A 27,708-nucleotide genomic window follows, 5' to 3' on the forward strand; every position below is an offset into this window, starting at 1 on the left:
CTGATAAGCGAAGGCACAAGGAGACGATCGACTAGTGAGACAAGAGGGAAGCGGCGGCTCGGAGGCTGCTGAGAGGGGCTGCGCTTCCCTCCCGAGACGGCTCGGCCCTCCCGGCGCCGTGCTGGGGCTTGGGGGGGACCCGAGCCCCCTCCGAGCGCCTGGCCGGGCTCTCGGCCGGTGCCCGTGCCGGGGGGCAGCTCGCTGGCTGGGCACGCCAGCCACGCGGGGCAGATGCCGATTGAGATCGTGTGTAAAATTAAATTTGCCGAGGAGGATGAGAAGCAAAAGGAGAAAGAAGAAGGGGATAAGGAGAGCCTGATCGAAGAGCCTGCCCGGCCGCGCTCCCGGGACCTGGCCACCTTTGCCAGCGCCAGCACGCTGCACGGCCTGGGACACATCTGCCGGTCGGGACGGCTGGGCGTGCGCCAAACCCTTTGGGCATTCGCCTTCCTGGTCTCGCTCGCCTTCTTCCTCTACCAGGCGGCCAAGTCTGCACTGCTCTACCTGGAGCACCCCCATGTCATGGCCCTGGATGAGGAGGCCATCCGCGAGATGGTCTTCCCCGCCATCACCATCTGCAACATCAACCGCTACCGTCACTCGGCTCTCACTGATGCTGACATCTTCCACTTGGCCAACATGACCGGGCTGCCCCCCAAGGACCGAGACGGCCACAAAGCCACAGACCTGCTCTACCCTGATCCCGACATGGCTGACATCGTCAACCGCACTGGCCACCAGCTCGACGACATGCTCAAGAGCTGCAACTTCAGTGGCGAGAACTGCTCATCCCGTGATTTCACTGTGGTGAGTGCACACCTGGCTCATGTTCCCCGGGGCTCCTGCTGGTCTGAGGGTCACCCACCCGGCTGCGCCTTGACGGAGCAGGGCTCCCTGGCTCGCTCCAGCTGCTGAAGTTTGCATCTCTGTTTGAGTTTCCCTCCAAGTTTCACATGGAGAGAGAGGATCCTCCATGGGAGCTCTCGGTAGGGCTCTGCGCTGCAGGTTGGGGCGGCTGGCAGGTCCATGCTGGAGGAGCTTGCAGGCAGAAGCGGAGGTGGTGAGGGAGCCGAGGTGGTTGGGAGACTGGTACTCAGAAGTCCCCATGGTGGGTGTGCAGTGGGGAGGGGGGAAGCTGTGGTGCAGAGCCCCACTCCAGCCTACACTTCCCTCTGGGTTGAAACGCTCTGTGGCAGGATGCTTTGTACAGCAAGAGTGGATGAGGGGGGCTGAGACCCCTTTGCACTTAGGGGAGCCCTCCTACGTTTGGGGGTGTTGGTGCTGGGATGTGCGTGAATCCCGCAGGCTGCCAGCATCGCATACGTACCTGTGTGCGTACACACACACGGTGAGGGGCTCTGCTCCGGAGGCACGGCTGTGGCTGGGAGAGTGGAGGGCTGCCGGGGCTGCCCCTTGACTGCCCATGGCTGGCTGGAAGGGCCTCCTTCCGGCAGCACCCTGCCTGCCCAAGCAGCGGGCTCCCGGCCGGGTGCCACCAGCGTGCAGCTCTTGCTAATATTGAGCCTGGAATCACAAATCCCCGCTGTGGTTTGGGAAAATAAATGTGCTGAACGGGCGGAATACCTGATGGGACCCTTTTCAGACCGTAATGACTCTGGAAATGAGCCGCCTCTCTCCTACGGCTGCCAGGGGCTGCTGCTCGGCTGGCTTGCTGCGCTCCCAGGAGCAGCGCTGCCAGCCGGAGCCCGCTCCGCCCCGGGGGGGGATGCGATGCCACGGGCTGTGCGGGATGCTGGGGGGGGGGGGAAGGAGGGGGGAGAGGAGGCTCCGTGGGGCTGGAAATGGCTGATGCAGCATGTCCTGCTTCACTTCGTGACCATCGGTACAATGCCTATTAGCTGTCCCCGGGAAAGCGCCGTTTCGGGGGGGGCTACGGTGTGCGGGGAGGTGACATGGGGCACTGCAATGGAGTAGGAAGGAGGAGGGAGAGCGGGGGGCAGCCCCCCTCTTCCCGGGGGTTGGGGGGGCTCTGTGCCTGCCCTACAGCATCTGCCTGAGTTTGCCGAGAAGTGCGGTTCAGCGGAGCGGGAGCGGGGAGTTCCCGTGCTGGACTGTCCTGCACGTGGCTCTGCCACGCTGGCTCTGCCGCTGGGTCCTCCTGGGGGACCCTGCCCAGCTTTGGCTTGCAGGGGAGGCAGCAAGCCCGGTCTTGTGCCGGCAGGGAGAGGATATGGCAATGGAATTTGGCGTGTGCTGAGCCGTGCTTTGAGGCTGGTAGAGCAGAGCCTGGTGGATGGGGATGGGTACAAGCTTCCCACAGCACGGACATGGTGTGTGGCATGCACCGTGCTGCGTGGCAGTGGAGGGTGACCACCAGAACAGTCACCGGGACCCGGTTCCTCAGCGGGTGGCCATACAGGACCAGCTGGCCTGCCTGCCTTAGCTGCTTATGGGTCTGCCTTCAGGATGCCCTAGCAGCCAGGCTCCAAGGTGCCAACACGGTGTGCTGGAGCAGACTACAGGAATGAGGATGTTTGCTGCCAGCTAACCCCTGGCCCAAGAAGGGGGAGCCCAGGGCTCCTGTAGCCTCCCTTCCCTGTCCCCAGCTCAGCCTGCCAGCCCAGCTTTTGAGGCATCAGGGGCTGTCAGCAGAAAGGGCTATCCCCTTTACTTCTCACTTGCCTGAAGCAAAGGGGTGAACCCGGGACAGCAGAGGCTGCAGGGCATGGGCGAAGGGGACTGGGGGGAAGATGTGGCCTCTCTGCAGCATATCACGTCCCAAAACCTTGCCAGGCAGCAGCAAGACCTGTCGAGGCATCACATCATTTGCAGCTGGAGCTTCCTACTCCCACTTGCTGAGCTGAATTGGTCCCTCGTGCTTCCTCCTGGGAACAACTAAAACACAGAGCAAGCTGCTTGGCAGGCAGGTTGAGTCCTAGCTGTGATGTGTGGGCTTGGGTGCCACCACATCTCTCAGCTGTGACCCTGATGTCTGGGCACCTGGGCTGCCCTGCACCCAGCTGTCATGCAGTAGGAGCTCCATCCAGGCTTCATCAATCCCAGTCCTGGGTCTCCATGTGGGCCATTACATTAGGAAAGCTCTTGTACTCCTACTGCAGTGGGTGTATACGTGAGTCACAGCATGTCCCAGCGGTGATGGAAAGCTCCCAGACTGCGGCACATCCCAGAGGGGCAAAAGACTTGGGGTCCCAGGGTGCTCATCCCATGGTGAGCAGCCCCTGGTACAGAGTTCACTTCCCCAGGGATGCTGAAGAAGGCAGGGAGCTTTTCCTGCAGCCATGCTTGCAAGAGTGCTGGAGACATTCTTACCCTTTGTGCAAGATGTGGACTTCATACAGAGGGTGGAAGTTTTACAGCAAGAGGATGGCCAAGCCATGGGGTCGCCGCCGGCCAACTGCCTGCTTGGAAGCAGGAGCAGTGCCAAGGCTGGAGCATGTCCCCTCACGGAGCCACCTGCAGCCTGTACTCACACAATAAAAAACTCGTGCGGATCCTTTAAGTAAGAGCCGCGAGTGGTAAATGATCTTCCCCTATTTAACGTCACAAATCCACATTCTTTATGGGATAGCAAATTAAGAAACTATGGGGAAAAAAAAAATTCCTTAGTGTAAGCATCTTCCATGTAATAAAGCCCGGCTGGGCTGTAAATCTCCCCAGGCAGCAGGGACAGCCCTGAGCTGCAGCAAGGCTCCCCTGCAGCCCTGCTGACAAATATGCCCCCTGCGTCGCTGCTGGAAGGCCGTGCTGGAGTCCCAGCGAAGCCTTTTCCGACCTGCCTGAGCCATTCTTTGCTCTGCAGCTCCCTGATCCTACTCTGCCCAGGGATGTGGGACAGAGCTGCCCCTGCCCAGTGCCCAGTGCCTGCTGGCATGCTGCCTGGCGCCTTAGGGAGGGCGACGGGTACGGAGCCTTGCCGGTTGGGCAAGCACAGCTGCGGTGCCGAGGGTGTGAAGCGTGCAGCGCCAGCATGGGAAATCAATAGCGCTCTTTACATGCCATTAAGCGGGAGGTTGGGAAGCGTCCCCATGGGGCTGGGACTCAGCTGCGGCAGGTGGCTCACACTCTACCGTCACCCCCATCCCTGGCACCCCAGTACAGCCACAGCCCGAGGCCAGTGCTGGCCACATCAGGGGACACTATGAGAAGGGAGAGCCCTCCCAGCCGTGCTTTGGGGACAGGGAGACTGGCAGCTGGGGTGCACAGGGGTCTGGGGGCCAGAGGATGAAGTGCATGGAGGTGATACCCCTGGCTGGCAGCAACATCCTGCCTTCTTGCCGGCAGTGGCAGAAGACTCCACTTGTGGTCAGGCAGGAGCCCAGTGCCTTTCTCAAAACCACGTCTCCTGTCAAAAGCCTTTTGTTTCTGTGGCTGCTGAAGCCGTTCCTGCCAGGGCTGGAGGTTGCTGGGGAGCGGGGAGGTTGCTGAGAGCTGGCAGAGCATCTTGGAGCTGGCACCAGCACAGGCATTCCAGGCAAGGTCTCCCACATGCCCAGGACGTGGGCAGAGAGGGGGAAGGGTCTCTCCAGCACCCCATGCAGACCCCAGAGAGGAAGCCTTTGTGCTGAGGCAGCATCCTCAACTGCACCCCCATAAGCACATCGAGACATCCTGTCTCGGGGAGTGGGGAAGTGGGCAGGGGGCAGCAGGCTGTAGTCCCTGCCTCCTCCCAGCAAGGTTCTGCTGCCATTCCCTTTGCAACCCACGCCGCTCTCGATGCAGGGACTCTCTCTGACCTTTCTGCCAGAACCATGCTTAATAAATGTCACATTTTCAGCCTATTTTTATGCTGGGTAAAAGAACTGGACTTGTTGCTTCTCACCTGCCCTGCCCTGCCTAATGCCTGCTCAGCCCCTGGCATTTGCCCACCCCATTAGTCCTCTACCTCTGTGAAGGACTGAGAGTGTCTCGAAGTGCAGGGCACTGACTGGGGGCCCCTCAGCTGCTCACTGGGCTCCAGGCACTGCAGGATCTGCCCTGGCTGGGGCACAGATGGGCTCTGGGGCCAGGTAGTGCCACAGGGAACCCAATGCAGCATCGTTCCTGCTGGAGGGTGGCGTGGCTGCAGCTGTGGTGAGTGTCCTGCCATGCCCAGGCTGAGCAAGAGCTGGCATTGTCGATGCCCAGGACAACCTGGAACATACCTTGCTGATCCCATGCCTGTGAGCTTCTCAGCTGAGCCCAGCTATGCCAGTATGGGTCACCACACTCCACTCACTGGATCCGCATGCTGCAGTCCCAGCCCAGCCACTTCACTAGGGGCTTGCAGCCATGTAGAGCCCCTTGTCTTCACAGCTTGGCCACTGTGCTTGTGCATCCCCTTGTCTGTGTCCCAACTGGCGCAGACGTGCTGTGGGTTGGTTGCGCTCCTGTCCAGAGTGGTGGCAGCAGCATCTCTGGCATTGTTACACATGAGCCGCCCAGGCACGACTTGAAGTGCTACTTGTGCCAGAAAACGGGGGACTTTAATGCAATTCGTTGCCATTTAATTTTACACAATTCCTGCTGCTTAATCCACTGAGAAATGCTAATTTATACAATTCACATCTAAAAATAAATGTCAGTCCAGCAGCTCCAGGCAGCGGGTAGCTGCTCCCACCAGCCCCCACCAGGTCCTTGCATGAGGACCCCAGCCCAGACCACAACCCATTCCCAGACAGTTGCTCCTCTCACCCAGTGCCCAGGCTGTGACAACACGTGGGTATGGTGGTGGGATACGGTGGTGATGAGGATTTGGGGTGCTGAGATGGGACAGCGAGGAGCTGGCTGAACCTAGGGGAGCCACTGCAAACCCCCTTGTCATGGTGGGTCTCGAGGCAGTGTGGCAAGGTGACACCGGGTGTCCTAACAATCTGGTTGTCTTTCAGGTGGCTGGGGAGGCGTGAGGTGCCTGGGGTCCCAAGGTGTCTTTGGGACCTCTGCTACCACATGATTTCCCAGAAGAAAGAAAGGTTCAGCTCCATGTGCGAGTGCACCCAGGGTTGCACGGGGCGAGATGGGGGTCCTGGTGTGAAGGAGTAGAGTGGGGCTACCTGGCCTGCATGGGAGGAGTCTGGCCACCAGTCAGGGCAGCTTCTGCCTGGCTGGCAGGTATTAATTGATCAGAAAGTGTTGTAAATGAATGTGGGAGATGGAGGGAAGTGCACATTGGGCCTGCCTGGGGAGTGTGGGTGCCTAAGGAGGTCCCTAAGGAGGCTGCTCTGCAGGGGACAGAGATGGGGTTGGATCCTGTGGTGAAGTGGACCCGTGGCTGGGAAGACCACAGCTCCCCAGAACTCTGGCTCTTGACCCCAGCAACTCCAAGCCCTGCTGCCCTCCTTCCCAGCCCCACTGGCCCTTGCAGCTTGTCCCCATCGCCTCTCCTTTCCCATCCCTTTGCTGGGCAGATCCCCATGCCACCTTCTGTCCGGATGGGGTGACACCAGCACCAGAAGTGACGCAGGAGAGGGGGTTCTGGAGCAGAAGGGTGAGCTGTGAGGGCTGTGGCCGTGGGTGCTGGCTCCCTGAGGGAGGGAGCTGAGGCAGGGGAGCAGAGGGACGCGGAGGCGACGCAGCGGGGGAGCGGAGATGCTGGAGCAGCCAGCGGCTTTCCCACCGTCTCCCTGATTGAGATCAGATCACCGTGAGCATAAAAAAGCTCTCTTCATAATTATATTTAATGAATTGACTTTAAAAGCTCTTACGCTCTTATCTGGGTAATTTAATATCACACACTTAATAAGCCTGTCTCTGATACGGGGGGAGCCAGCGGCCAGGACGCCCGCGCCTGGTGTGGCTCTCAAGGGATGTGGGACGTGCCATGAGTCTGGTCCTACGTGCCAGGCTGGGCAGATTGGGGGCACTGCTATCTCTGGGGGTCTGTGGGGCAGTGTCCCCACAGCACTGCTGGCTGCAGAGTGCGATGGACACATCGGGTGGCAGTGGGAGAGGTAGGATTTGGTTGCCCATAGGGACCTGGCGCCAGGAAGAGGCGCTTTCTGGTGCATGGGGCCACAGAGCTGTGATGACATGGGGTGGTGGGGACATGGAACTGTGGAGCTGATGGGGTGACTGACTAGAGGGTGAGGGCAGTTCATGCAGTGGAGTGTGTCTGGCTGAGTATGAAGACTCTGGGCACAGGGCAGGTGCCCTGTGCCTGTGGAGTGGTTGGATGCTCCACGGCATTGTGGCTGGCAGAGCACTGCTGTGACCCCATCCTTGGTGCTAGTGTCAACAGTGGAAGGGCTCCCACGGCTGGGCTGCACTGGGGGCAGCCACAGGGCAGAGTGCACCGTGGGTCCCAGTGCCACGATGCTGTTGGTTCCCTGTGTCCCTCTGGTGCTGGCCACCTGCCCAGATGGGGTAGCCAGACAGGGTAGTAAAGGGGTAAACAGAGGCTTGTCACCACAGTCTCTGCAGCTCTGCCACCCCTGCTCCCTTGCTGCTGGCTGCGGTGCCGGCTGCCTCCCTGCAGACAGGCATTGCTGTGGCCCCAGCAGGGGTCCCTGGCCCCTTTGTGACCCTTTGATGTATGCAGGTGGGTGCCTGCGGCAAGCCGGAGGGGCCTGCTCTGCCATATGGAGCCAGGGGCCCCAGGGACTGTGAGAGCCTGTGCTTGGGCTGGGGCTCGGACCTGCGCCCTGTGGCTGTGGGAACAGCCCCGACATCCCCTGCACCAGGCGCTTGCTATGAAGCAGGTTAGAAAGCCACTGGCTGGGCTCGTGTCCCACACACATCAGAGCTGCTGGGGAGCCAGACGGTTCCACCAGCCTGGAATCGTGTCCTTGGTCACCCTATGTCCTCAGGTCCCTGATTCCCAAGTGATGGGACATGAGGCAGCAGCTCCCAGCATCCCTGCCTGCACCAGGGCCCACAGCAGGGATGGGGAGGGTGACAGGGGTAGGGTGCGCAGTGCTGGCCCACAGCTGGCTGTCCCCAGGCACTGGGGTGCCTGGCGGTGCCGGCTGCCACGCTGGTGCTCAGTGCCAAGGCTGGGCGGGCTGGCAGGGAAGCTCGTGCCAAGGCATATCGGGGGGGGATGAGGACACAGCTGCCACCTGGCCCTGTGGGGGGGGTGCAGCCCCGGGCAGAGCGGGGACCCCGGGCTCCCCGCTGGCGGCTCGCAGTGTGGGGCAGCCGTGCCGGGTCTCCCTCTGCGGGGGAGCGGCTGGAGCAGGAGGTTTACGAAGCTGCACTAAGTGACGCAAATGGTTTGAAGCCCATAAAGAGAGACGGTTTTATGTAAGACGACTATATAAAGCTCTGCTGTTCTGCCATTGATGAGATATAGGCCTTTATTTATAGAAGGCAATGTTTGCGGTGCTAGTGCTGAAAGCCAGCCAGGGACCCGCAGATAGGGCGTCGAGTCATTTCACATGCAGCTGCCGTCGACACTGTTCACACATTAAAGAAAAAAATTAACAAGTTTGCAGCCAGTCAGGTGGAAAAAACAATAATTGTCAAAAACCGTATTTCCCCCTTTTTCCAATAACAAATAGCTGAAACGCTGCTGGGGAGGCTTGAGCTTGCTCTGGGAAAGGACGAGCTGAATTTCCAGCCAGGCTGGGGGATGGAGCAAGCAGGGGAGGCAGGCAGGGGTGGGAGGAGAGCCCAGGCAGGGGGTGCAGGGGCTGTTGCCAGCACCCAGGCGGCTGGCAGGGGTTGGGCAAGCATTTATATGTTCAAGACCAGAATAAGAGGGCCTGTGGGCAGGGATGATGGCACCAGCAGAGCAGTACGACCGTGTGTGTACTGGGGCCTGGAGGCAGGAGGCAAACACCAGGAGCACGTGGCTGAAGGCGTGCACTGCAAAGGGAGCTTCTGACCAAACTCCACTGGGTTTTTCTGCCTGGCCCGGCCTGGCCTCTCCCCACCTGTGCATACAGGGATGCTCTGAGGTTATTTCTTTGCCAGATGTGTCTGGGTTTTTACTGGAGAGCAAGCAGCGAGTCCCTGTGGTCAGAGCGCCCTGCCAAATTTTGTTTCATGCACGAAAGGAGGAAAAACTTCTCATGATTAATTGTGCAATAGGGGAGAACATGCATCTCTAACCTGCTCCTTGCCAGTTGCTAGCCTTTTCTCCCAGACACTGCCTTGACACGCAGCATCCCCAGGGCACATCCCTTGCAACTGGCTGCATGGCAAGGGTGCGAGGGCAGGAAGGTGCTGACACCTCTGCCACATTCTCAGTCTGCAAGGGCCATGAAGGGGAGGAAAGCCAGGGGAGCAGAATCAGTCTCATGCTTGAGCTGCTTTGCTGCAGCTCCCTGTGCCTTTCTGCGGGTGGCTGTCCCCTGCTTACTCTGCAAAACCTTCCCTCTGCTCTGAGCCGTGCCCTGGTGTGCTGCGCCAGCAGCGGTTACAGGCAAGGAACTACTGGTCCCATACATTCACAGCTGCATCGCTGTGCTGGCAGTAAGCAGGAGGTGAGCAGGGCCCTGTCGTTGATCCCCAGCACATGGCACCATACTACTGGTCTTGCATGGGGTACCTGGACCTACTGGGTCTTGGGAAACTCCGCTGCCTGCATGCATGGCCAGTCCTCCCGGGCCACCCTTGCAGAGTTGAGGAGGGCCCCTTGGCAGAGGCACTCCCATCTCACTGTGCCCTCTCCGGGCAAAGATGTGAGGCAGAGCACTGTTTGCACTTGAACAGTGGTTAAGCACCAGCTGAGCTCGGCCAGACTCAACAGGTTTTCTTCCAACAGAACAAAACGTTTCCTCCCGATTACAGTGCCGGGAAGAGGAGCACAGGAGGAGAAGGGAAAGCAGGGAAGTCAGAGGCTGGGAGGACCTCTGAGTGCCATGTCCCAGCAGCACAGGGGTTGGGGACCCCTCTTTGTGTCAGGGAGCTCAGCTGCGCTGGAAAGCTGCACTGGCCCCCACTCGCCGTGGCTGGGCAGGCAGGAAAGAGAGGCTGGAGGGACCCACTGGCCTGCTGCCGGCTGCCAGCCCCTGGGATGTGCAGGGCAGCAGGGGAGAGGAGGCACACACTTTGTCAGAGTAGAGTCCCTGATTAATCACTAACTGCCGGCCCTCCAGCCAGCAGCTCATTAGCAGTTTAATTCGCGTTGCCCGGCGTGCTGGAGGGCCACGCGGCTCTGATTGAGCCAGTCGCACTCGTCTGGGCAGCAGCAATCAGGCCACAGCCCCCCTGCCCCGGTCACAGCCACGACTAGTGGCCATATCTGCCTTGCCCCTAGGGTGGGCCAGGCAGCGGCGGTGCAGGGACTGTGGGTGCTGCAGGTGTTGTGGGTGCTGCAAGTGCTGTGCCTGCTGCAAGTGCTGTGGGTGCCACAGGTACTGTGGGTGCTGCAGGGACTATGGGTGTTGCAGATGCTGCGGGTGCTGCAGGTACTGTAGGTGATGCAGGCACTGTGGGTACTGCAGTCAGGCACGGGTGAGGTGCATCAGTGATGGGGGCATGAGATGTGCCTGTGTCTCCTTCTGTATCCAGCTGTGCCCTGGCTGTGCCTGGAGTGTTGCAGTGCCCATGGTGTCACTGGGCTGGGAGAGATTGACTACGGTGTCAGAGGCTGTGAGGAGCTACTGCACTCAGCTGCACAGGGGTATCTCACCAGTCTGTCATCGCTCGGGTGCTGGCACCCTGCACATCCCTGTACTGTCCTGTCCCTCCACCACTTGCACCTGCAACCGCAGAGAGGCAACATGAGGGCTGTGAGTGGCACCTATGTGCCAGCCTGTACCCTGGTGTCACTGCCAGCACCCCAGGCTCTTTCCTGCCTCAGCTCTTCTTCCTCTTGGGCCAAGGCTCAGCCTGATGGACTCCTCCAGGGATGGGCTGGGGGTGCTCACCTGGGCCAGGTGAGCAGGGCAGGGGCAGGAGGGAGCTGGTTGCCCCAGGAGAGCAGGCACCAGGAATGGATGCTTCCCATGGACCTTGCAACCCATCCTGGACGTACAGATGTGGGAACTGCTATGACTCCCAGCTGCGGGGCAGTGTTTGCAGCTCAGCTGCCCCTCTTTGCCCTCCAAACCCTGCTGTGCCCTTCACTCCTTAGCTACCATCCCTGCAATTTCTTCACAGCCAGAGGAAGGGAGGGAGGGGCTGCGTGGTAGAGAGAAGTGTCTCCATCTGTCTTCAACGCTCCAGCTGCTGGAGCAGGGTAGAGTGGGGGCCTGTGGATGTCCCTGCTGTGAGGGTTGGTTGGACAAAGAGAGATGGGGTGCACATGAGGGCAAGCCAGGGACCATGCTGGGGCTGTGACGCCTGCAAAGGAGGGAGGGAGGACTGGGATGGTGCCTGCTGCTGCTGTAACCAGGAAGAGCATGAGACTGAGGGCACTATGCAAATCCAGCTAAGATTGATGCAAGTACTAATTATGTCCTGGCAGCTCAGCTTCTGCCTGGCCAGGCAGGGCACTGAGTGCCGCAGCTGCTAGCGAAGGAGAGAAGGGTTTGCATGGCCAGTGTGTCCCGTATACTTGTCTCTCTGTACCCAGCCTGCTCCCATCACAATGCTGTGTACCTTGCTGTGCAATGCCAGGCCATGGGGTGCCCAGCTCGGAGGAAAAGCTGTTGTAGAGTGGGAAGGTGAATAGTCCAAGGCAGGAGCAGCATGAGTGCTGTCAAGCAGCCTGGTGTGCCTGACTCTGAGGTCCTGTTAATCAGAATGTGTCTGCAATTACATGTGCTAATTATGGGCAGAGGATCACAGTGATTCCTGCCCTGCCCGCATGGCACTGGTCACACAGGGGCACATTGCTCCTGCACAAGGACAGGAGTGGATAACTAAGGCTGCTCAGCAGGCTCTCCCTGCCCAGGCATGGTGTATCACACCGGGCCCCATGCCCAGCACAAACCCATCCCTATCCCTATCTCAGTCCTTATCCCATCCCATCCCGTCTCAATCTCCATCTCATCCCATCCCGTATGGGACATGTGTCCTGTGTGTATCATGTTATCCTCGGAGCCTCTGCATGCGTGGCTGTGACAACTGCTCCATCCCCAAGCGCCTGGCTGATCACATCTGGTGGAGTTGCTTTTCAGAGGGAGTTTTTTCAGCTCTGACCCCCCCTGTGCTGCTGCTGCTCTGACATCCTGTTTCCTTATCGTGTGACATAACCTTAATTAACTCCCTGGGCTGATAACACTCTGGGCTTCTCCTCTAGGAGCTGTATCTCAGCATCATGTCCTGCCTCATCCGCTCAGGGACCGCCACAAAGACTGCACAGGCAGCCTGGAGCAAAGGAGAGAGGGGGCTGCGAGGTGCAGGCAGGGCAGTGATACCTGGGGACACTGGGGTGACATGGAGAGGATGAGGCAATACCAGAGGAGGTAGGTTGATGTTGCAGGGGAGATGCTGACTAGGTGGAGATGGCTGTCCTGGTGCAGAAGTGGGAGTGAGGTCAGGAGAGAGAGCTGTGATGATGCTCAGGTGGGCTGACACTGGCAGGTAGAGGTGCTGCACAGGGACGTGGAGGGGTCCTGGGTCCCCTCTGTGCTGTGCAGACAGGGCAGAGGGGCTGCTCAGCTGGCTGGGGGCTAGGAGCCAGGGCAGGGGGCTCAGGCAGCTGAGCTGTCAGGGCCCCACTGCCTGGGGGGTCTGCAAGCCCACCCAGCCACCCCTCTACTGCCAGCCCAAGTAGATTGAAATGCCAGCACCAATGACTGTTGTAGGTACTTTATCTCACGCACTCAGCAAATATTGGCAGAGGGGAGATGAATCAATTGCAAGGTTTGCAGATGGGAATCTTGGCATGTGATCCCACCGTTTCTGTGCCATGCAGCAGCCCAGCTGCCTCCACTGCAGCCACTGCTCGCCACGGCCAAGCCTGGCACAGGCACAGCCTGGGGCCAGCGGGGCTAAACCCAGCACACTCTCCCCACGGACTGGTTCCCAGCAAGGCATTGATCTGAGCTTCATTGTGTTGCAACTCCTATCTCATCCTCTGGCACAGGCAGCTCGGGCCATGGAGCAACATCCCTGCTCAGGGGTTCTGCCTCTCAAATGCCATCAGTCTTGCTGGCAGTTCTGCCCCAGCAGCCTCTGGGACGATGCCTTGAGCCCTTTGCAAGGAGTACAAAATACTTGCAGCTGGTTTCCTCCCAGCTTGCATCCACACAACACTCCTCCCCACAGGTCCTAGTACCCAAATCCTTAGTCCTGCCTAGCTCTGGTGTCAGCTCCTGTCCCCAGGCCCCCAGCCCAGGCAGCAAGTAGGACAGGAGGCTGGTTGTCTTGGGGCATCCATGGCCAGGGTGCAGCTTGTCCCCTTTGCTAATGCTGCCTGCAGACAGAGTGGGTATTGCATTTTTCTGAAGCTGGGTGTGCAGTAGAGACCGTGGGCATTGTGGAAAGTGTGTCCGGTTACTGCTGCTTCACAGCACGTGGTGTATGGTGTGCCGCAGGCAGCACAGGTCCTGGGAACGTGGCACTGGCTCCAAGCAGAGGAGGGGGAGACAGTCTAAAGGACAGAGGAGATGGGAGCTGCCAGTGCTGCTTCTCAGTGTATGGGAGGCAAATGGGGTATGAGGAGGAGGAAGGAGTCCCCCAGCTTCAGGGGCAAGTTGTTCCATCCCATTCCTGTCAGGACATATCCCTGCTCCCATAGCAAGCCCTGGGACCTAGGAGGAGCCTAGGGGCATCTGAAGTGCTCCTGCAGATGCTGAAGACCAGCACAAGGATGATGTGTCCCAAGCATCCAAGATGGGCAGACACCCCAGGATTCTATCTCCCCCACCCTATTGCCGCCAACGTGGCTAGAGAGAAGGGGAATACAGGGATACAGGATATGGACTGTGGGGTTGTCCCTGCCCAATGACACCTCCTTTTTCTCCCCTGCCTGGCAGCTCCAAAGAGGGAGCCCCCGACAGCACCGGGGTACAGTGCCTCTGTTGATCAGGCCTCTGCCAGGGAGCGTGCGGGCTAGGGAAAGCCAACCCCTATCATGTTTGTTCCATTGATTTAGTGCCGCGGAGAGGGTTTAATCAGCCTTTAGCCTGCACGCTCCAGCATTAAGAACAAATCCATTAGCCACGAGATAACCAGAAAGGGTTGCGCGGAGGCTGGATGAGGTCCCAGCGCCTTCAAGATGCAAATTGGCAATCAAAGATCAAAGCCGCACAGCTCCCTAATCTCTACTAAAAGGGCTCAGCTATTAACAAGCCCTTTCCCGCTGGGCTGTGATCACCCCACTTCACTTGGGCTCCCAATGTGCTGTCGGGTTATACCATCACCCCGACCAGCCCTCTACCCCCCACGGCCCTCGAGCTGGGCCTGCGGAGGAGGGTGCAGCCAAGGCTCAGACTGTTTGTTTGTGTGTTTTTTTCCTTCAGTTCTGACATGCTGGAGTCAAATTTGTGTTGGCAGAGACAGCAATCCCCCCAGCATTGTCAGGGGCTGAGTGGCTGGAGGGAAGAAGAAGGGGAAGAGGCAAGAGCCGAGATGGAACACAGTGGTGGGATAGCTGTGCAGAGCTTTTGCAGTGACTTTGGGGACGGGGGCAGGATGCTGGCAGGTGGCTTCCCCTCCTGGTGCTCAAGGATTTAGCTGGTTCAGGACTTGCCTTGCTGCACCAGGTGGCTCAGGGCAATCCCTGTCGGCTCCAGGGAAATCAGTGCTGGGGAGTGTGGTGGTGCAGAGAGCAGGCAGCAGGACGTGGGTGAGGGACCAAGGCAGAGCAGAGACCCTTGAGGCCAAATTCCCCTTTTAGGGCTATCCATGCCCACTCCATGTCACCGTGGAGCATGGGGTGCACAGTGTTTAAACCGTCATAGCTGCCCTGCAGGCTTCTGTCTGGTCCTAGGGTCAGGCTGCAGGTTGAGGGGCTTCCCCCAGCTTCCTGACTGGGCCATCCTGCCTGTGGCTGCTCCACGCACAATGGCCCCAGCAACCCCATGAGTCCAGGCTGCCCTGCACTGCACAGAAGAGCCAGGAAGCCACCAGAGCTGTGACAGGAGCCACACTGCCAGTGTCATTGGCAAATCTCTGGCAGCATAGATGTGTGCTCTGCTCAGCCTGGTCCGGCTTGGGGACCAGCATCCCCAGCATCCTGCTGCAATATTGAGAGGCTGGATGAGGCACCCTGGGACAGGCAGGCAAAGGACTCATAAGCCCTGCCAGCGGGGAGCAGAGAGTGGTGCTTGGCTCTCCTCCATCTAGGGATCTGCTCTGCCGGTGGCCACTTGGCAAGGTGCTGTTTGTGGCTCTCACAGCACCCCCAGGCAGGTGGCACAGCCTTGTAAGTGGAGCAGGCAGGGAGGCACTGGCAGCATCTCAGCCAGGATGACAATAAATCTTATCAGTGTAAACCCATCCGTAGGCAGCAGGATAACCCCCGTGACATCCCTGCTGGTGCAGAAGCTTCATCTGCACCGTGTCAGTGCTGTGGATTTACAGATAAGCGCTATGGCTGGAGGGACTTTGTGTGTGCCCGCACCTGCCGGCTCCTGGGAGGTAGACCCCCTCCTGCCCTCTCCTTCCCTGCAGCTGTGGGAGCTGTCAGGGCCAGGCCGGGGGTGACCCAGAGACAGTGGCCATGGTGTGCCTGGTAGGATGAGCAGACAGTGTTGAGCTGATCTGGTGCCTGGCAGAGGAACACCTAGATGGGTGAGGATGGAGAGAGGGATACATGCAGAATGAGGTAGCATTGCCCTGCCTGCTGCCCTGGCCCCTATGTGTCCTACATGCACTGTCCCACAGAACCCTGGGTCCTCCATCCGCCCATGGGGGCATGGACATTGTGCAAACTGGAGCACCAGCACACTCCTGCATGGGAACATGTGTGTGCATGTGTGACACTGTCAGTGTGTCCCCGAAGCTGTGTGACAGCACCAGGCATGAGCAGCACCACCTATAAAAAAGCATGCTCTGTGGGTGCAGCCTGTGTGCACATCCCTCTGTGTGGGTGTGTGCCTGTATCCATGCAGCCACCTTGCTTTGGCTGGGCAGGGGGAGGGATGCGTGTGCCAAGTGTGGGGTGCCAGTGTGTGTGTGTCCATGCAGCTGCCCTGGTGAGGCATGGGGAGGGATGCATGTGCCAAGCGTGGGGTACCAGCGGGTGTGTGAGTCCGTGCAGTCATCCCGGCTGGGCAGCAGGAGGGGTGCGTGTGCCAAGTGTGGGGTGCCATGCATGAGTGTGGCCGTGCAGCTATGCAGCAGGAAGAATGCATGTGCCAAGCTTGGAGTGCCAGTGTGTGTGTGTGTGTCCATGCAGCCGCCCTGGCTGGGCAGTGGGAGGGACGTGTGTGGCAAGTGTGGGGTGCCAGTGTGTGTGTGTGTGTGCAGCCACGCGGCCGGGCAGCAGGAGGGACAGTGTGCCAAGCACGGGGTGCCAGCGTGCGCCCGCGCTGAGGCTGCCGAGCGAGGCGGCTGGCAGCAGCCGCTGCCCCAGGCCAGCGCTCCCCGGCTCAGCTCTTACATCTCCCGGCAGCGCGGCCCGGCAGCCGTGGGAGCAGTAATGAGATGGAGCAGCAGAAGGACGGCGAGATAAGGCTGCCTGCGCTGCCCCAGCAGATTAAACGCTGGGATTAAGCAGGCGGTGCCAGCTCTGCTGCCTTTTTATCTCGCTGCTTCTCCCCTCTTATTCTCCCTCAGTCGATAGTGAACGGTCTCCGAGCTGTCAGCAAAGGAAATTGCTTGTTAACCCTTTGGGGCCGGGCGCACAGCGCTCCCTGCACGGCTGCTCAGGGCAGCGAGGCAGCCGGGGGCCCCCGGCGGCTCCTGCCGTCTGTCCCCCAAAAGCCAGCACCGTGCGGAGGCACTGGTGTGTCTGCAGGGCAGGGGTCGTCCCGCAGCGCTGGGGTCCCTGCGGGGTGACAGCAGCCGGAGAGCGGGAGGCTGCCTGAGCCCCACAAAGGAGCCCCAGGGACCCTGCATACCCCATTTTTCGGGTATCCTTGATATTCCCTGCTTCCTCCAGCCTGCAGGATGGGTGGGCTCAGCGCTATATCTCTGCGTGAAGCCACAGGGCTGGGATCCTTCCCTGGCAAGGGAAGTGTCACTTGCCCCTGGTCCTGGGGCAAGTGACAAGGTCCAGCTGCACAGCACCACGTGTGGCTCCGGGTCTCCTCCGACTGCCAAGAGATGCCGGCCACGCAAATCCATTATTATTGCTCTCTGCGTATGTGTATGTTTTGTTGGGTTTGCAGCAGCGAGGCTGAGCTGCAGCCCATCCCTGTGCTTATCCGTAGCACGCTGTGCTGTGTGCCCGGGGCTGGAGTGCCCGGCACGGGGGAGGCGGTGTCTGAGCATGGGAAGCCAGCTGGAGAGCACTGGAGGGTACACAGAACGAGAGCAACGTTGCTGCTCAACGCAGTCCAAACCCAGGACAGGAAGCACGCTAGCAGCTTGGCAAGCTTTCTCTGACGTGTTTAGGGGTGCAACTTTGGTGCACCTTTCCAATGCCGATCCTGAACGCCTCCTAGCTCTGCCCTATGGCTTTCCCTGTCTCCCTCGCAGGGGAAGCAGGAGGCAGAAACATGGGGCAGAAGCCTCCTGCAGATCCAGAACCTGACCCACGTGCTTAGAGAGAGAACAGGGTAAGTAAGCAGTATGCTCAACATCTCAGAGAGGTTTGCTGGCTAGTGGCAGGCTGAAGTGGGCTTCCCAAGCTCCTGCCCCTCTGCTTCTCTGCACTCCTGCCCTGCAGTGCAGCACAACTCCCTGCTCTGCCAGCAGCCCTGGCATTCATCTTCTGCAATTCCCTTGCTGTTGGCTCTTTCACCTGCCCAGGTGACCCTTTTGGTGAATGGCTTTAAGTGCTTAGTGCAAGCAAACCATATGAAAGAACAGGCCACATGGATATCTGCATGGAGCAGGTTAGCCCCAGACAGGGCAGTGGTCCAGATCTGGATGGGATGCTGCCCGTGGCCGCTGTGAGATGGAGAGGACAAAGTCATGCATCTGCATGGGCCAGGGACGTCTCTGGAGCAGTGTGCAAGCCCTGGGCAGCTGAAGAAGCTGCTGGGGAGCTGGAGCAGATGCTGTGCCAGGCAGCCGGTGCGCAGGCGAGCAGAGCCTGAATTGGGAGAGGAAACCAGGAGCAATTGGCACGTGCAGGCTGGCAGGCTGGAAGCTGCGAGGGGATGGGATTGCTGTTTATAAATACATCAAGGGAGTAAACCCAAGGGAGGGAAGAGAGCTATTTAAGCTAAGGGACAATGCTGGCACCAGAACAAATGGTACAAACTGGCTATGAATAAATTTAGATTGGAAATGAAGAGACTAGCGAGATTCTGGGATTAATTCCCCCCAGGAGCAGCAGGAGGGGAAAGCACAACTTTGTAATAGCACTTCCTCTGCTACTGAAGGCAGCTGTGCGCCGCCACGCCTGCACAGAAAGGCAGAGAAGTGAGGAACTGGGGTCCCCAACCCCTCACCTCCATGTCACAGCAATCCTATCTCCATGTGACACCAGTGGCATGACATTGTCCAGCTCCTGGTTTGGCTGGTGCAGGACTCCTGGGGTGGTGGCTTGCAGAGGGAGCTCCTTCCCTGGCACAGGAGTTTGAGTGTGCTGTCACAGAAGCTGCTTCTGAAAGCAGGATGGTGCTAATGTCCTCCTGCAGAACTGATATCAGTGGCAGCTCTGGGGCAGATGTGCTGGGAAGGAGTTCTTGCCCATGAGGACAGTGTATCCCTCTGCCATGTGTTGCATCCCCATGGTCCTGACCTCCCAGCATCAGGGAGCCCTGGTCCATTTCCTGCCCACTTCTGGGGTCACTAGACTGCACACTGGCCCCAGTTTGGCAGCCTGGTGGTGAACTTCTTACAGTGACTGATGCCAGGGCTTGGGTCCCTCCCACTGCTCTGCCTGTCTGGCAGCACAGCCCATGGCACAGCTGAGCACTTGGTATTCCAGCAGTGAGCCCACTTGGCACAAGAGGGGCTCTGCCGGCCCCACACGCCCACATTTCCACTGTTGGCTTGGGCCCAGAGGAGGGGATGAGTTGGCACGGGCTGTCCCATGGCATGGAGAGAGGCACATCTGCAGTGGCAGGAGGGTTCCTGGCCCCACTGCTCTCCCTTCTCCTGGGGAAGCGATTTGGGGTGCCACAGATAATGCTTCAGAGCTCGGCCTTTTGCAGGATAGGGAAAGCAAGGAACCCAGTCCAGCGCTGGTGTACCCTGCTCAGGCCTGAAGGTGCAGAGACCTCTGCTGGGACCGAGGCTGCAGAGCCCATGGAAATGAGAGCCCTGGTGCCCTTGAGCAGGGCTTCATCCTGCAGGAGCCATCCCTGCTGCTCTGCATGGGCAGGGGGCTGTGACAAGGGGCTGCCGGTATGGGGGATGGTTGTGTCACTGCTGGAGCTGCAGTCGAGCCAAACTGGCACTCTTCCCCAACACCTCCTGGGAGCAGGGAAGGGAAATGGTGCGACCGTGCGTGAGAGGGGACATTTGCAGAGGCAAAAACATCCCACTGGCTCAGAAAATTGCTGCAGAATCGGGCTTGAAATGAGTTGAAATTGCTGAATCTAAGCGGATCTCATATCCCGGACAGTTGCAATGCTGGCGTCAGCGCTACAGCTTCCCTCTCAGGGCACCCAGGCAGGGCCGTGGCCACAGCGCATGGAGGGAGGACGCTGCTGGGGCTGTGGTATGGGGGCTGCTGCGGTGAGGCTGGGGGCATGGTGAGGGGCTATAGCATAGCTGGACTCTGGGACTGGGATGGCTACAGTGGGGGAGGCAGGAGCAGAGGGGGGACAGTGAGTGTGGGCATGCTGTTGCCCAGGCTCTGCCAGTGTTGTCCCAGTTCAGCCCCAGCTCCTGTGACGTGTCTCCTGGCCAGGGGCATCCCTGTGTCTCCAGCTGCCTGCACTCACTCAGAAAGCAGCATTTCCAATTTTGGAGGCTGTTTTTTCTTTATACCACAGCCCCGTCCAAGTTGATTTGCTCTCTGGTGAGGTACCCAGAGGACATCCCCAAAGTTACCCCTGTACTAACATCCTCACCAAGCCCAGGGCAGGCAGCACCTGATGTCCTCCCACTCCCACCCTCACCCTCAATCTCACCCCCATCATGCCCCAGTGATAAATCTTCTCAGGGCTGTTCCCATGCCAGCATGCCCTCTCCTGCATGGTGTGCCCATGCCCAAGGGCCTGCCTGCTGACTGGGTGCCCCAGCAGGTATGTGGGAGCAGGGCTGGGTGTCCCATTGGGGACATGGGAGCAGGGCTGGGTGTCCCAGCTGGGATGTGGGAGCAGGACTGGATGCCCCAAGCATGCAGGAGCAGAACCCGTCGGTGCTACATGTGCCGCAGCTCGTTTCCCTTGAATGCAAACATTTGGCTGGAAGCTTAGCGCTGCCTCTTGTCTCCTCGGAGCAATCAGGATTTGTTGCTGCTTGCAATGTTTAACGTCGTCTTCCAGAGGCTAAATACCATGGGGAGCCATGTAAGCTGCCGAAATACCTGCGTGAGCTGGGATCAGCTACAGGCTGGCAGAATGGGCTGGCAGCAGCGGGGACAGGAGACCAGGAATGAATGCGTGGGTGGGCTGATGTGAGGTGGGGTAAGGATGGTGGGGGCCACCAACCTGCTCCCATGGGATGCCCGACAGCAGAGGGGCAGTATAGCAAATGTCAAGGGGACCTGAGGGGACCTGAGGGGTCCTGGAGCTGTTTAGAGTGGAGAGAAGGATGCCAGGGCCCCCAGCGATCTCCAGCTGGGATCCGCCTGCTGAGGCGCAAAGAGCTATTTCTGTCAAGGTCAGCGTGTCTCCACGGCAGAGAACAGGGAAATGAGGAATCATGTTGAGAAATTACCTTCCTAATGGGGTGTCCCCTGAACATGAGCGTGGCGTGGGGATGCCGGCTTGCGGTAGCTGAGCAAGGAGAACAGCATGTAGTGTGGGAATTCTGTCATCCTGGCCTCAAAGCTGTGGCACCCATGGGTGCCTGGCAAGTGGAGCAGGGTGCCCTGGGGCCCATGCCCCAGTGCCATCAATGTCTGAACACATGTAGTCCAGCCCTGCAAGGTTCTTTTCTGGGTCAGCTTCAAGGAGGTAATTACATTGCCAGTGCAGGCAGGCTATTCTCTGCCCTTCTTCTTCTTCCTCCTCCTCCTCCTCCCCCCATGCTCCCTATTATCTAATTTGGTTTGTCATGCTGGAAAAGTAAAACCCTTCAGGACTGTGCTGTGCTCTCGCCAGCACGATTTCACAGCTGGCCTCAGCACCCTGGCAGCCGACAAGTGAGTAACTCAGCTGGGTGCCGCAGGCATCCCTGCCCTCCCTGTGCACCCTCATGTATGTGCCCACCCACCTGGGAGCTGCAGAGGACAGGGCACAAGGCCACCGCCACCGCTGGACTTTCCCCGCCAGCCCAGCCCAATCTTTGTCCCTGTTCCTGAGCTGTCTGTCCCCGCATGCCCTGGCCTCTGCATCCCATCTTCATCCCTCACACCGCTCCAGGGTGATTGCGAGGCTGCCTGGAGATGGCTGAACCCACACGAGATGGAAATGTTCAGAGAAATGACATTTCCTCCAGCCTGGGAAGCTCATCCTCCCTTTAAAGAAAACTAATATAAAAGCTGCCCTACTGTGCGAGGGGCTGATGGTATCGGGCCGGCAGCCTCCGGCTCTCGGAGCCGCAATAAATCTCAGCGAGGAGCCGAGCCGGCTGGAGCGGCTCCGCGGAGATGATGCGGGGCACGGGCTGGGGGTGGCGTGGGGACACCCAGGCTGGAGCGGCCGCGGGGCCGCCCTGCAGCTGCGGCGAGAGGTGCCGCACGCGGTGCCGGGGCCGGTGCTGGAGCCCCGCGGCCCGATCGCGGCGCCCTGCTGCCCCCTGCGGGCCGGCAGCCGCGGGGATGGGCGTGCGGAGAGCGCCCCGGCACCCTCGGGAGCGGCCGGCAGGGCCAGAGAAGGGATCCTTCCCCTGTGCTCGGCACTGGTGGGACCGCACCTCGGATCCTGCGTTCAGCTCTGGGCCTCTCGCTACAAGAAGGATGTTGAGGCTCTGGAGTGTGTCCAGAGAAGAGCGACGAAGCTGGTGACGGGGGTGGAGAACAAGTGTTATGAGGAGCAGCTGAGGGAACTGGGGCTGTTTAGTCTTGAGAAGAGGAGGCTGAGGGGAGACCTTATTGCTCTCTACAACTACCTGAAAGGCGGTTGTGGAGAGGAGGGAGCTGGCCTCTTCTCCCAAGTGACAGGGGACAGGACAAGGGGGAATGGCCTCAGGCTGCGCCAGGGGAAGTTCAGACTGGATATCAGGAAAAAATTTTTCACAGAAAGGGTCATTGGGCACTGGCAGAGGCTGCCCAGGGAGGTGGTGGAGTCACCATCGCTGGAGGTATTTAAAAGACAGGTAGACGAGGTGCTCGGGGACATGGTTTAGTGGCACATAGGAATGGTTGGACTTGATGATCCAAGAGGTTTTTTCCAGTCTGGTACTTCTATGATTCTATGACCCTCAGGCACCTGATAGCCACCTCTGATCGCCTCACTTGGCTGTCCCATTCCCTGAGGCCAAACCACGCTCTGACTTTGCCCGGTGTCCTGCTGTGCATGTCACCAAGCCGCCAGCTCGGATCCCAAGCGGGTCCCTGGGGTGGCTACAGGCTCACACCTTGCTTGGCAGTCGCTGCTGGGGCAAGTAGGGGCTCTCCTCTTTCCAGCCCCGCTCATCACCACTGCCCTCCTGCTGCTCAGGTGCCGTCGAGCGGCAGGGACGCTGCCCTTCGAGGGGGCGCAGCAGCCCTGGCTCGTGCCCCAGCAGGGCTGATGCAGAAGGAAGGCGCCTGGGAGCGGAGATGAGAGGCTGCCAGGGAGTGCGACACTGAGCTTTGAAGGCACCCTGACAGGCTGTCGGGGCCCCGCCAGCGGTGCTGACAGCCTAGTGCAGAGACACCCCCCCCCTCAGCCACCACGCTCTGATCACAGCCTCGCCGTCACTTCAAAGCGCCCGCCAGGCTCAAGTGGGCTCCCACGCAGCCTCCCACCCCCAGAGCTGTACTCCTTCTGCACCATGGCCCCATTTCTGCCCCACAGCACCCAGATCTGTTGGGGTTCCCAGCTCCAGGGAACAGGATGCCAGGATACGGCATTAGGAACCAAGGTACGTGTGTTGTCCCCAGCAGTGCTGGCAGGAGGTGGTGGTCCTCCAGGCCTGGCGCTGTCCTGCCTCTGTGAGGCAGGGCCCCCAGCCCCTCGGGACCCAAGAGCTCCATGCAGGGACTTAAAGGGGCCTGCAGTGCCAGGGCAGGAAGCAACAGGGACGAGCTGGGCCATGGCTTCCATAGGCACAGGGCTCACACAGCATGACTGGGACAGGGCATCACTGTCCAGACACAGCTGCCCACCATGCTGAGACACTGGGTGCTTCCAGTTCACCTTGCCTGGGGTAAAACAATGTATCTCCCCATCCCAGCCCAGCTCAGGGAGGAATTTTCCATTCCTGAATGGAGATTGGGGGAAGGCGTGTATTTGCAGCAGCCCCCTTCTCTCCCTCCCCTCGCCCGTCACTGGAGCAGCTTGAGAAGGCGCCTGCCACAGTTCTCTCCAGGAAGGTGCAGAGCAAAAAACTCCTGGGAGGGAGAGCTCCCTGGAGGGAACCAGGGATCGTGGACAACCTTGACAGAAGCCTGTACCCTGCTTCCCAGAGGGGCCACCCTGCTTGCAGCCATGCCACTGCCCCTTGCCTGCTGCCAGGATGAGGAAGACGTGGCAGTAGCTCAGGATGGTGGCCCTGCCCAGCTCGCCTTTGGCATCCTGCGAGCCACCAGGATTCCTGGGCTTCACTACATGTGCACCCGGCCGCAGTCCCGTTTGCGCCGCCTGCTCTGGAGCCTGGCCTTTCTGGCTTCTGCTGGACTGCTGGCCACCGGTGCCACCGACCGCCTGCAACACCTGCTCTCGCACCCTGTGCACACACGAGCGCGCCTCGCCTGGGCCCCCCAGCTCCGCTTCCCAGCCGTCACCCTCTGCAACCCCAACCGGGCACGCTTCCTGCACCTCACCAAGCCCGACCTCTACTCAGTGGGGCAATGGCTGGGGCTGGCCTGGGAGAATCGCTCGCTGGTGCCCGAGATGTTGGCCGTGCTGGGGGAGGACCGGCGCGTATGGCTGATGCGTCTTGCCAACTACTCACGCTTTTTGCCACCCCGTCGGTCCGAGCGCACCATGCAGAGCTTCTTCCACCGCCTAGGCCATCAGATCGAGGACATGCTGGTGGAGTGCCGCTTTCAGGGAGAGCGCTGTGGCCCACAGCACTTTATCCCTGTGAGTCCATGCTTGGTGGGAGCAGGGTGGCTGGGCTGCCCCACAGGTGCTGGGGAGTGATGCTTTACCCCTCACACCAAGGGTGGAGGGGTGGCAGCACTAGTGGGAGGAGGCTTAGATGAGCCCTTCCAAAGGCCAAAGGCCAAAGGACTATTCCCTGCTTCCGGCACCTTCAAGGAATTGGAAAGGAGTTCCTGGACTTCATCCTGCTTGCAGAATGCCCTGCAAGATCTTTGTCTGCTTCCTCACCCCTCTTTCTCCATCCTCAGGTCTACACACGCTACGGTAAGTGCTATACCTTCAATGGGGACCGGACCAACCCACGAGTGACCCGCCAAGGTGGCATGGGCAACGGGCTGGAGATTATGCTGGACATCCAGCAGGAAGAGTACCTGCCCATCTGGAGAGAGACCAGTGAGTGGAGCTATGAGGCAGGCAGCACATTGGTGAGGGGTGCAGGGAGGGAGAGGTGCTGAGCAAGCAGGGCACTCTGGGCTGGACTATGGAGAAAGCAGGGCCCCATAGTGCATGTCCTAGGTGGGTACGGGGACAAGGCTGAGGGGGTAGGTGTGCCCACATCCATGGGCAGGTGTGCAGCTCCTCTGTCCTTCCGCAGACGAGACGTCATTTGAAGCTGGCATCCGAGTCCAGATCCACAGCCAGGATGAGCCACCCTACATCCATCAGCTTGGCTTTGGTGTCTCTCCTGGCTTCCAGACCTTTGTATCCTGCCAGGAGCAGCGGGTAAGGCAGGATGTCCCACAGCCTCCGGGGAGGTGGCTGCAGGCACCCAGCCCAGTGCAGCCCTGCAGTGATTCCCCTTTCACCCTGATAGCTCACCTACCTGCCTCAGCCATGGGGAAACTGCCGGGCTAGCGTGCAGGGGGAGCAGATGCTGCCTGGCTACGACACCTACAGCATCGCTGCCTGCCGCCTGCAGTGTGAGAAGGAGGCTGTGGTGCAGAGCTGCCACTGCCGCATGGTCCACATGCCAGGTGAGGGGCGCCTGTGATGGTGTGGGGGCATCCCGCTGCCCTGACAGTCCTCATGGGGCTGCCCTGGCCCCCTACAGCCTGCATCCAAAGATCACCCCTGCCCTATTCCTCCGCACTCAACGACCACCTCTGCCCCATGCTGTGCACCCAAGAGTCCCTCCCAACCCGTACTTCTACACTTGAGTCCTCCCTGCCCCAGCCCTCTGCAGCCAGGGACCACCCCATCCTCTCTGCACACTGGGTCAGCCTCTGTCCTACCCTCTTTACAACCCAGGTCAGCCCCTTCCCTGTCTGCTTTGTACCCCACCTGTGCCTTAGCCAACCTCCACCCAAAAGCCACCCATCCCCATCCTCTCGACATCCAGGACGCACTGCCTTTAGGGGAGCAAGTTGAGAGTGAGGGGCAGAAGTGGGCCAGACTACCACCGCACTGACCAGCAGTTTGTCCACAGGCAATGAGTCCATCTGCTCCCCCAATGTGTACATCGAGTGTGCTGACCACACGCTGGGTAGGTGCAGTGGTGGGTGGGAGGCTGGAGGCTAGTCAGGCACGGCTAGGGAAGGGGCTGGGGACCGTGGCCCTGCTGATGGGTGCATGTCCCCAGATGCGGCAGTGGAGGACAGTCAGGAGCGCTGCAGTTGCCCTACGCCATGCAACATGACACGCTACGGCAAGGAGATCTCCATGGTGCGCATCCCTAACAAGGGCTCAGCACGCTACCTCGCCCGCAAGTACAACAAGAATGAGACCTACATCCGGTGAGCTGTCAGTGCTGGGGCATGCCAGGGAGGTGAGCAGGGGGCTGGGGGCCTGGAAGACCCTCACCCTACTCCTGGCAGTGTGCAGGAGAAGGTCCTGGCACATATGGTCCCTGCAGTATCCTCTGCCCAGGCGTGGCTTTCACTAGAGCATCTCTCTGGCCTATCCATGTCCTCCCAGCCCTTCTGCCAACATTTTCCCATCCCATGGTCTCTCTCAGCCTGGTACATGCCCCTTCCATGTCCCTACTGCACCAGTCTGAATAACTCACCTGGACCCTGGGAGCACCTGGGAGGTGGGGAGAACGGGAACAGGGGAGGTTTAGGGGGCAGTAGAGGTGGGAGGGTCAAGCTCTCCTTGCCAAGCACTGTGATTTTCCCACAGGGAGAACTTCCTGGTGTTGGACATCTTCTTTGAGGCTCTCAACTATGAAGCTATTGAGCAGAAGAAGGCCTATGACCTTGCTGGACTTCTTGGTGACTGCCCCTATGTTCCCAAGGGGAACAATGCACAGAGCTCTGGGTCCCAGGCTGGGAGGGTATAGGGCCGCTTTGGGAGGGACTTCGTGGAGCCAGTCACAGCCTGCCTGAAGGGTGGTGCGTTGCTGGCTGTAACCTGTCCCGCACACCCCCTGCCCCCTCCATCCTGCTGCCTCCGCTCCCACGCCCATGCTGTTCCCCACCATCAAGCAGCCCTGTCAGTGCCTGCATCTTTGCTGGCCTGCCCTGGGCTCCCTGCAGGCTGCCTAGCATCACTTGGTGACTATCTCCCCTCCTCCTCCCCAGGGGACATCGGGGGACAGATGGGTCTGTTCATCGGCGCCAGCATCCTCACCATCCTGGAGATCCTGGACTATGTCTATGAGGTTTGCTGAGGCGTTGGGGCTGTGGCTCGGCAGTGGGAGCAGGCAAGGTGCAGAGTAGGGGCTGGGGAGGGGGGTGCCATGCGTGGCCACCTCAGAGGGCTACTGTAGTCCCCAAATTGGGGAATTCCCACCAGGAGGCAGTGGGAGAAGGACAGATTCCCCAGCATCCCTCAGTAGCTTGAGGACGGGGAGGGTGATGGGCAGAGGTTCTGTTCCCCCTGTCATCCCCCATCAGAGACCAGCAGGGCAGTGGGCAGCAGGTCTGTGCAGACTGGGGTGCCCACACACAAGGTGCTCCCTGCATGTGGGTCCTGTCTGCACACAGGTGATCCGGGACAGGGTGGGCCGCGTCCTGCGCCGCTCCAAGCCACCTCTGAAGAAGCCCTCGGGCAGCATTGCCACACTGGGACTGGAGGAGCTCAAGGACCAGGTACCCCCGTGGGAATGGGCTGCCTGGGGCACTGCGAGGACAGGGACGAGGCAATGTCAGCTCCAGGGAACATTGTTCTTGAGAGTGACAGCACAGCTTCGGGTTTGGTGACCTCAGGCTGCAATGCTGGAGCAGCCCTGGACTGACAGGGTGCCCTCAGGGGAGCTCCGGGGGACAGACTCTGTGGGGGGGACGGGGGACAATGCGCATGTGGTCTGTGCCCACCCCACTGACTTGCCATCCCCACAGAGTCCCTGCGAGACACTGGGACGGCATGTGGAGGGCGCCTACAATGCAGGCATCCTGCCCAACCATCATCACCGCCACCACTACCCTCACCAGGGTGTCTTCGAGGACTTCGCCTGCTAGGCCAGCTCGGGATCTGGGGGCTGGAGGTAACCCCCCGCCACCCGTCCCCACCATCCGCATGGAGAGGGACCGTAGCACCTGGTGTGGTGGGCACAGGCCCCTGTCTCCCTCACCCCATCGCTGGCACCGGCCATGCCATCCACCCCCAGCGA

The 27,708-nt window shown here is 60.0% G+C and overlaps 2 protein-coding genes across 2 annotated transcripts; both read left to right on the forward strand.

Annotated features, from left to right (window-relative positions):
- The first annotated feature begins 231 nt into the window (after positions 1–231).
- ASIC4 (acid sensing ion channel subunit family member 4) lies at positions 232–27,573 on the forward strand. The gene is made up of 10 exons (XM_009555510.2): positions 232–807; positions 24,407–24,551; positions 24,754–24,881; positions 24,973–25,132; positions 25,585–25,641; positions 25,738–25,891; positions 26,277–26,368; positions 26,678–26,757; positions 27,083–27,187; positions 27,437–27,573. The coding sequence occupies exons 1-10, from the start codon at positions 232–234 to the stop codon at positions 27,554–27,556; spliced, it is 1,617 nt and encodes a 538-aa protein (XP_009553805.1). The 3' UTR covers positions 27,557–27,573.
- LOC128852543 (acid-sensing ion channel 1-like) lies at positions 21,747–24,394 on the forward strand. Its single transcript, XM_054070324.1, has one exon. It carries the CDS (start codon positions 23,220–23,222, stop codon positions 24,195–24,197), a length of 978 nt encoding a protein of 325 aa, XP_053926299.1. The 5' UTR covers positions 21,747–23,219; the 3' UTR covers positions 24,198–24,394.
- Positions 27,574–27,708: the final 135 nt, after the last annotated feature.

The sequence above is a fragment of the Cuculus canorus genome, chromosome 6, assembly GCF_017976375.1.
Source record: "Cuculus canorus isolate bCucCan1 chromosome 6, bCucCan1.pri, whole genome shotgun sequence".
Taxonomy (NCBI): Eukaryota; Metazoa; Chordata; class Aves; order Cuculiformes; family Cuculidae; genus Cuculus; species Cuculus canorus.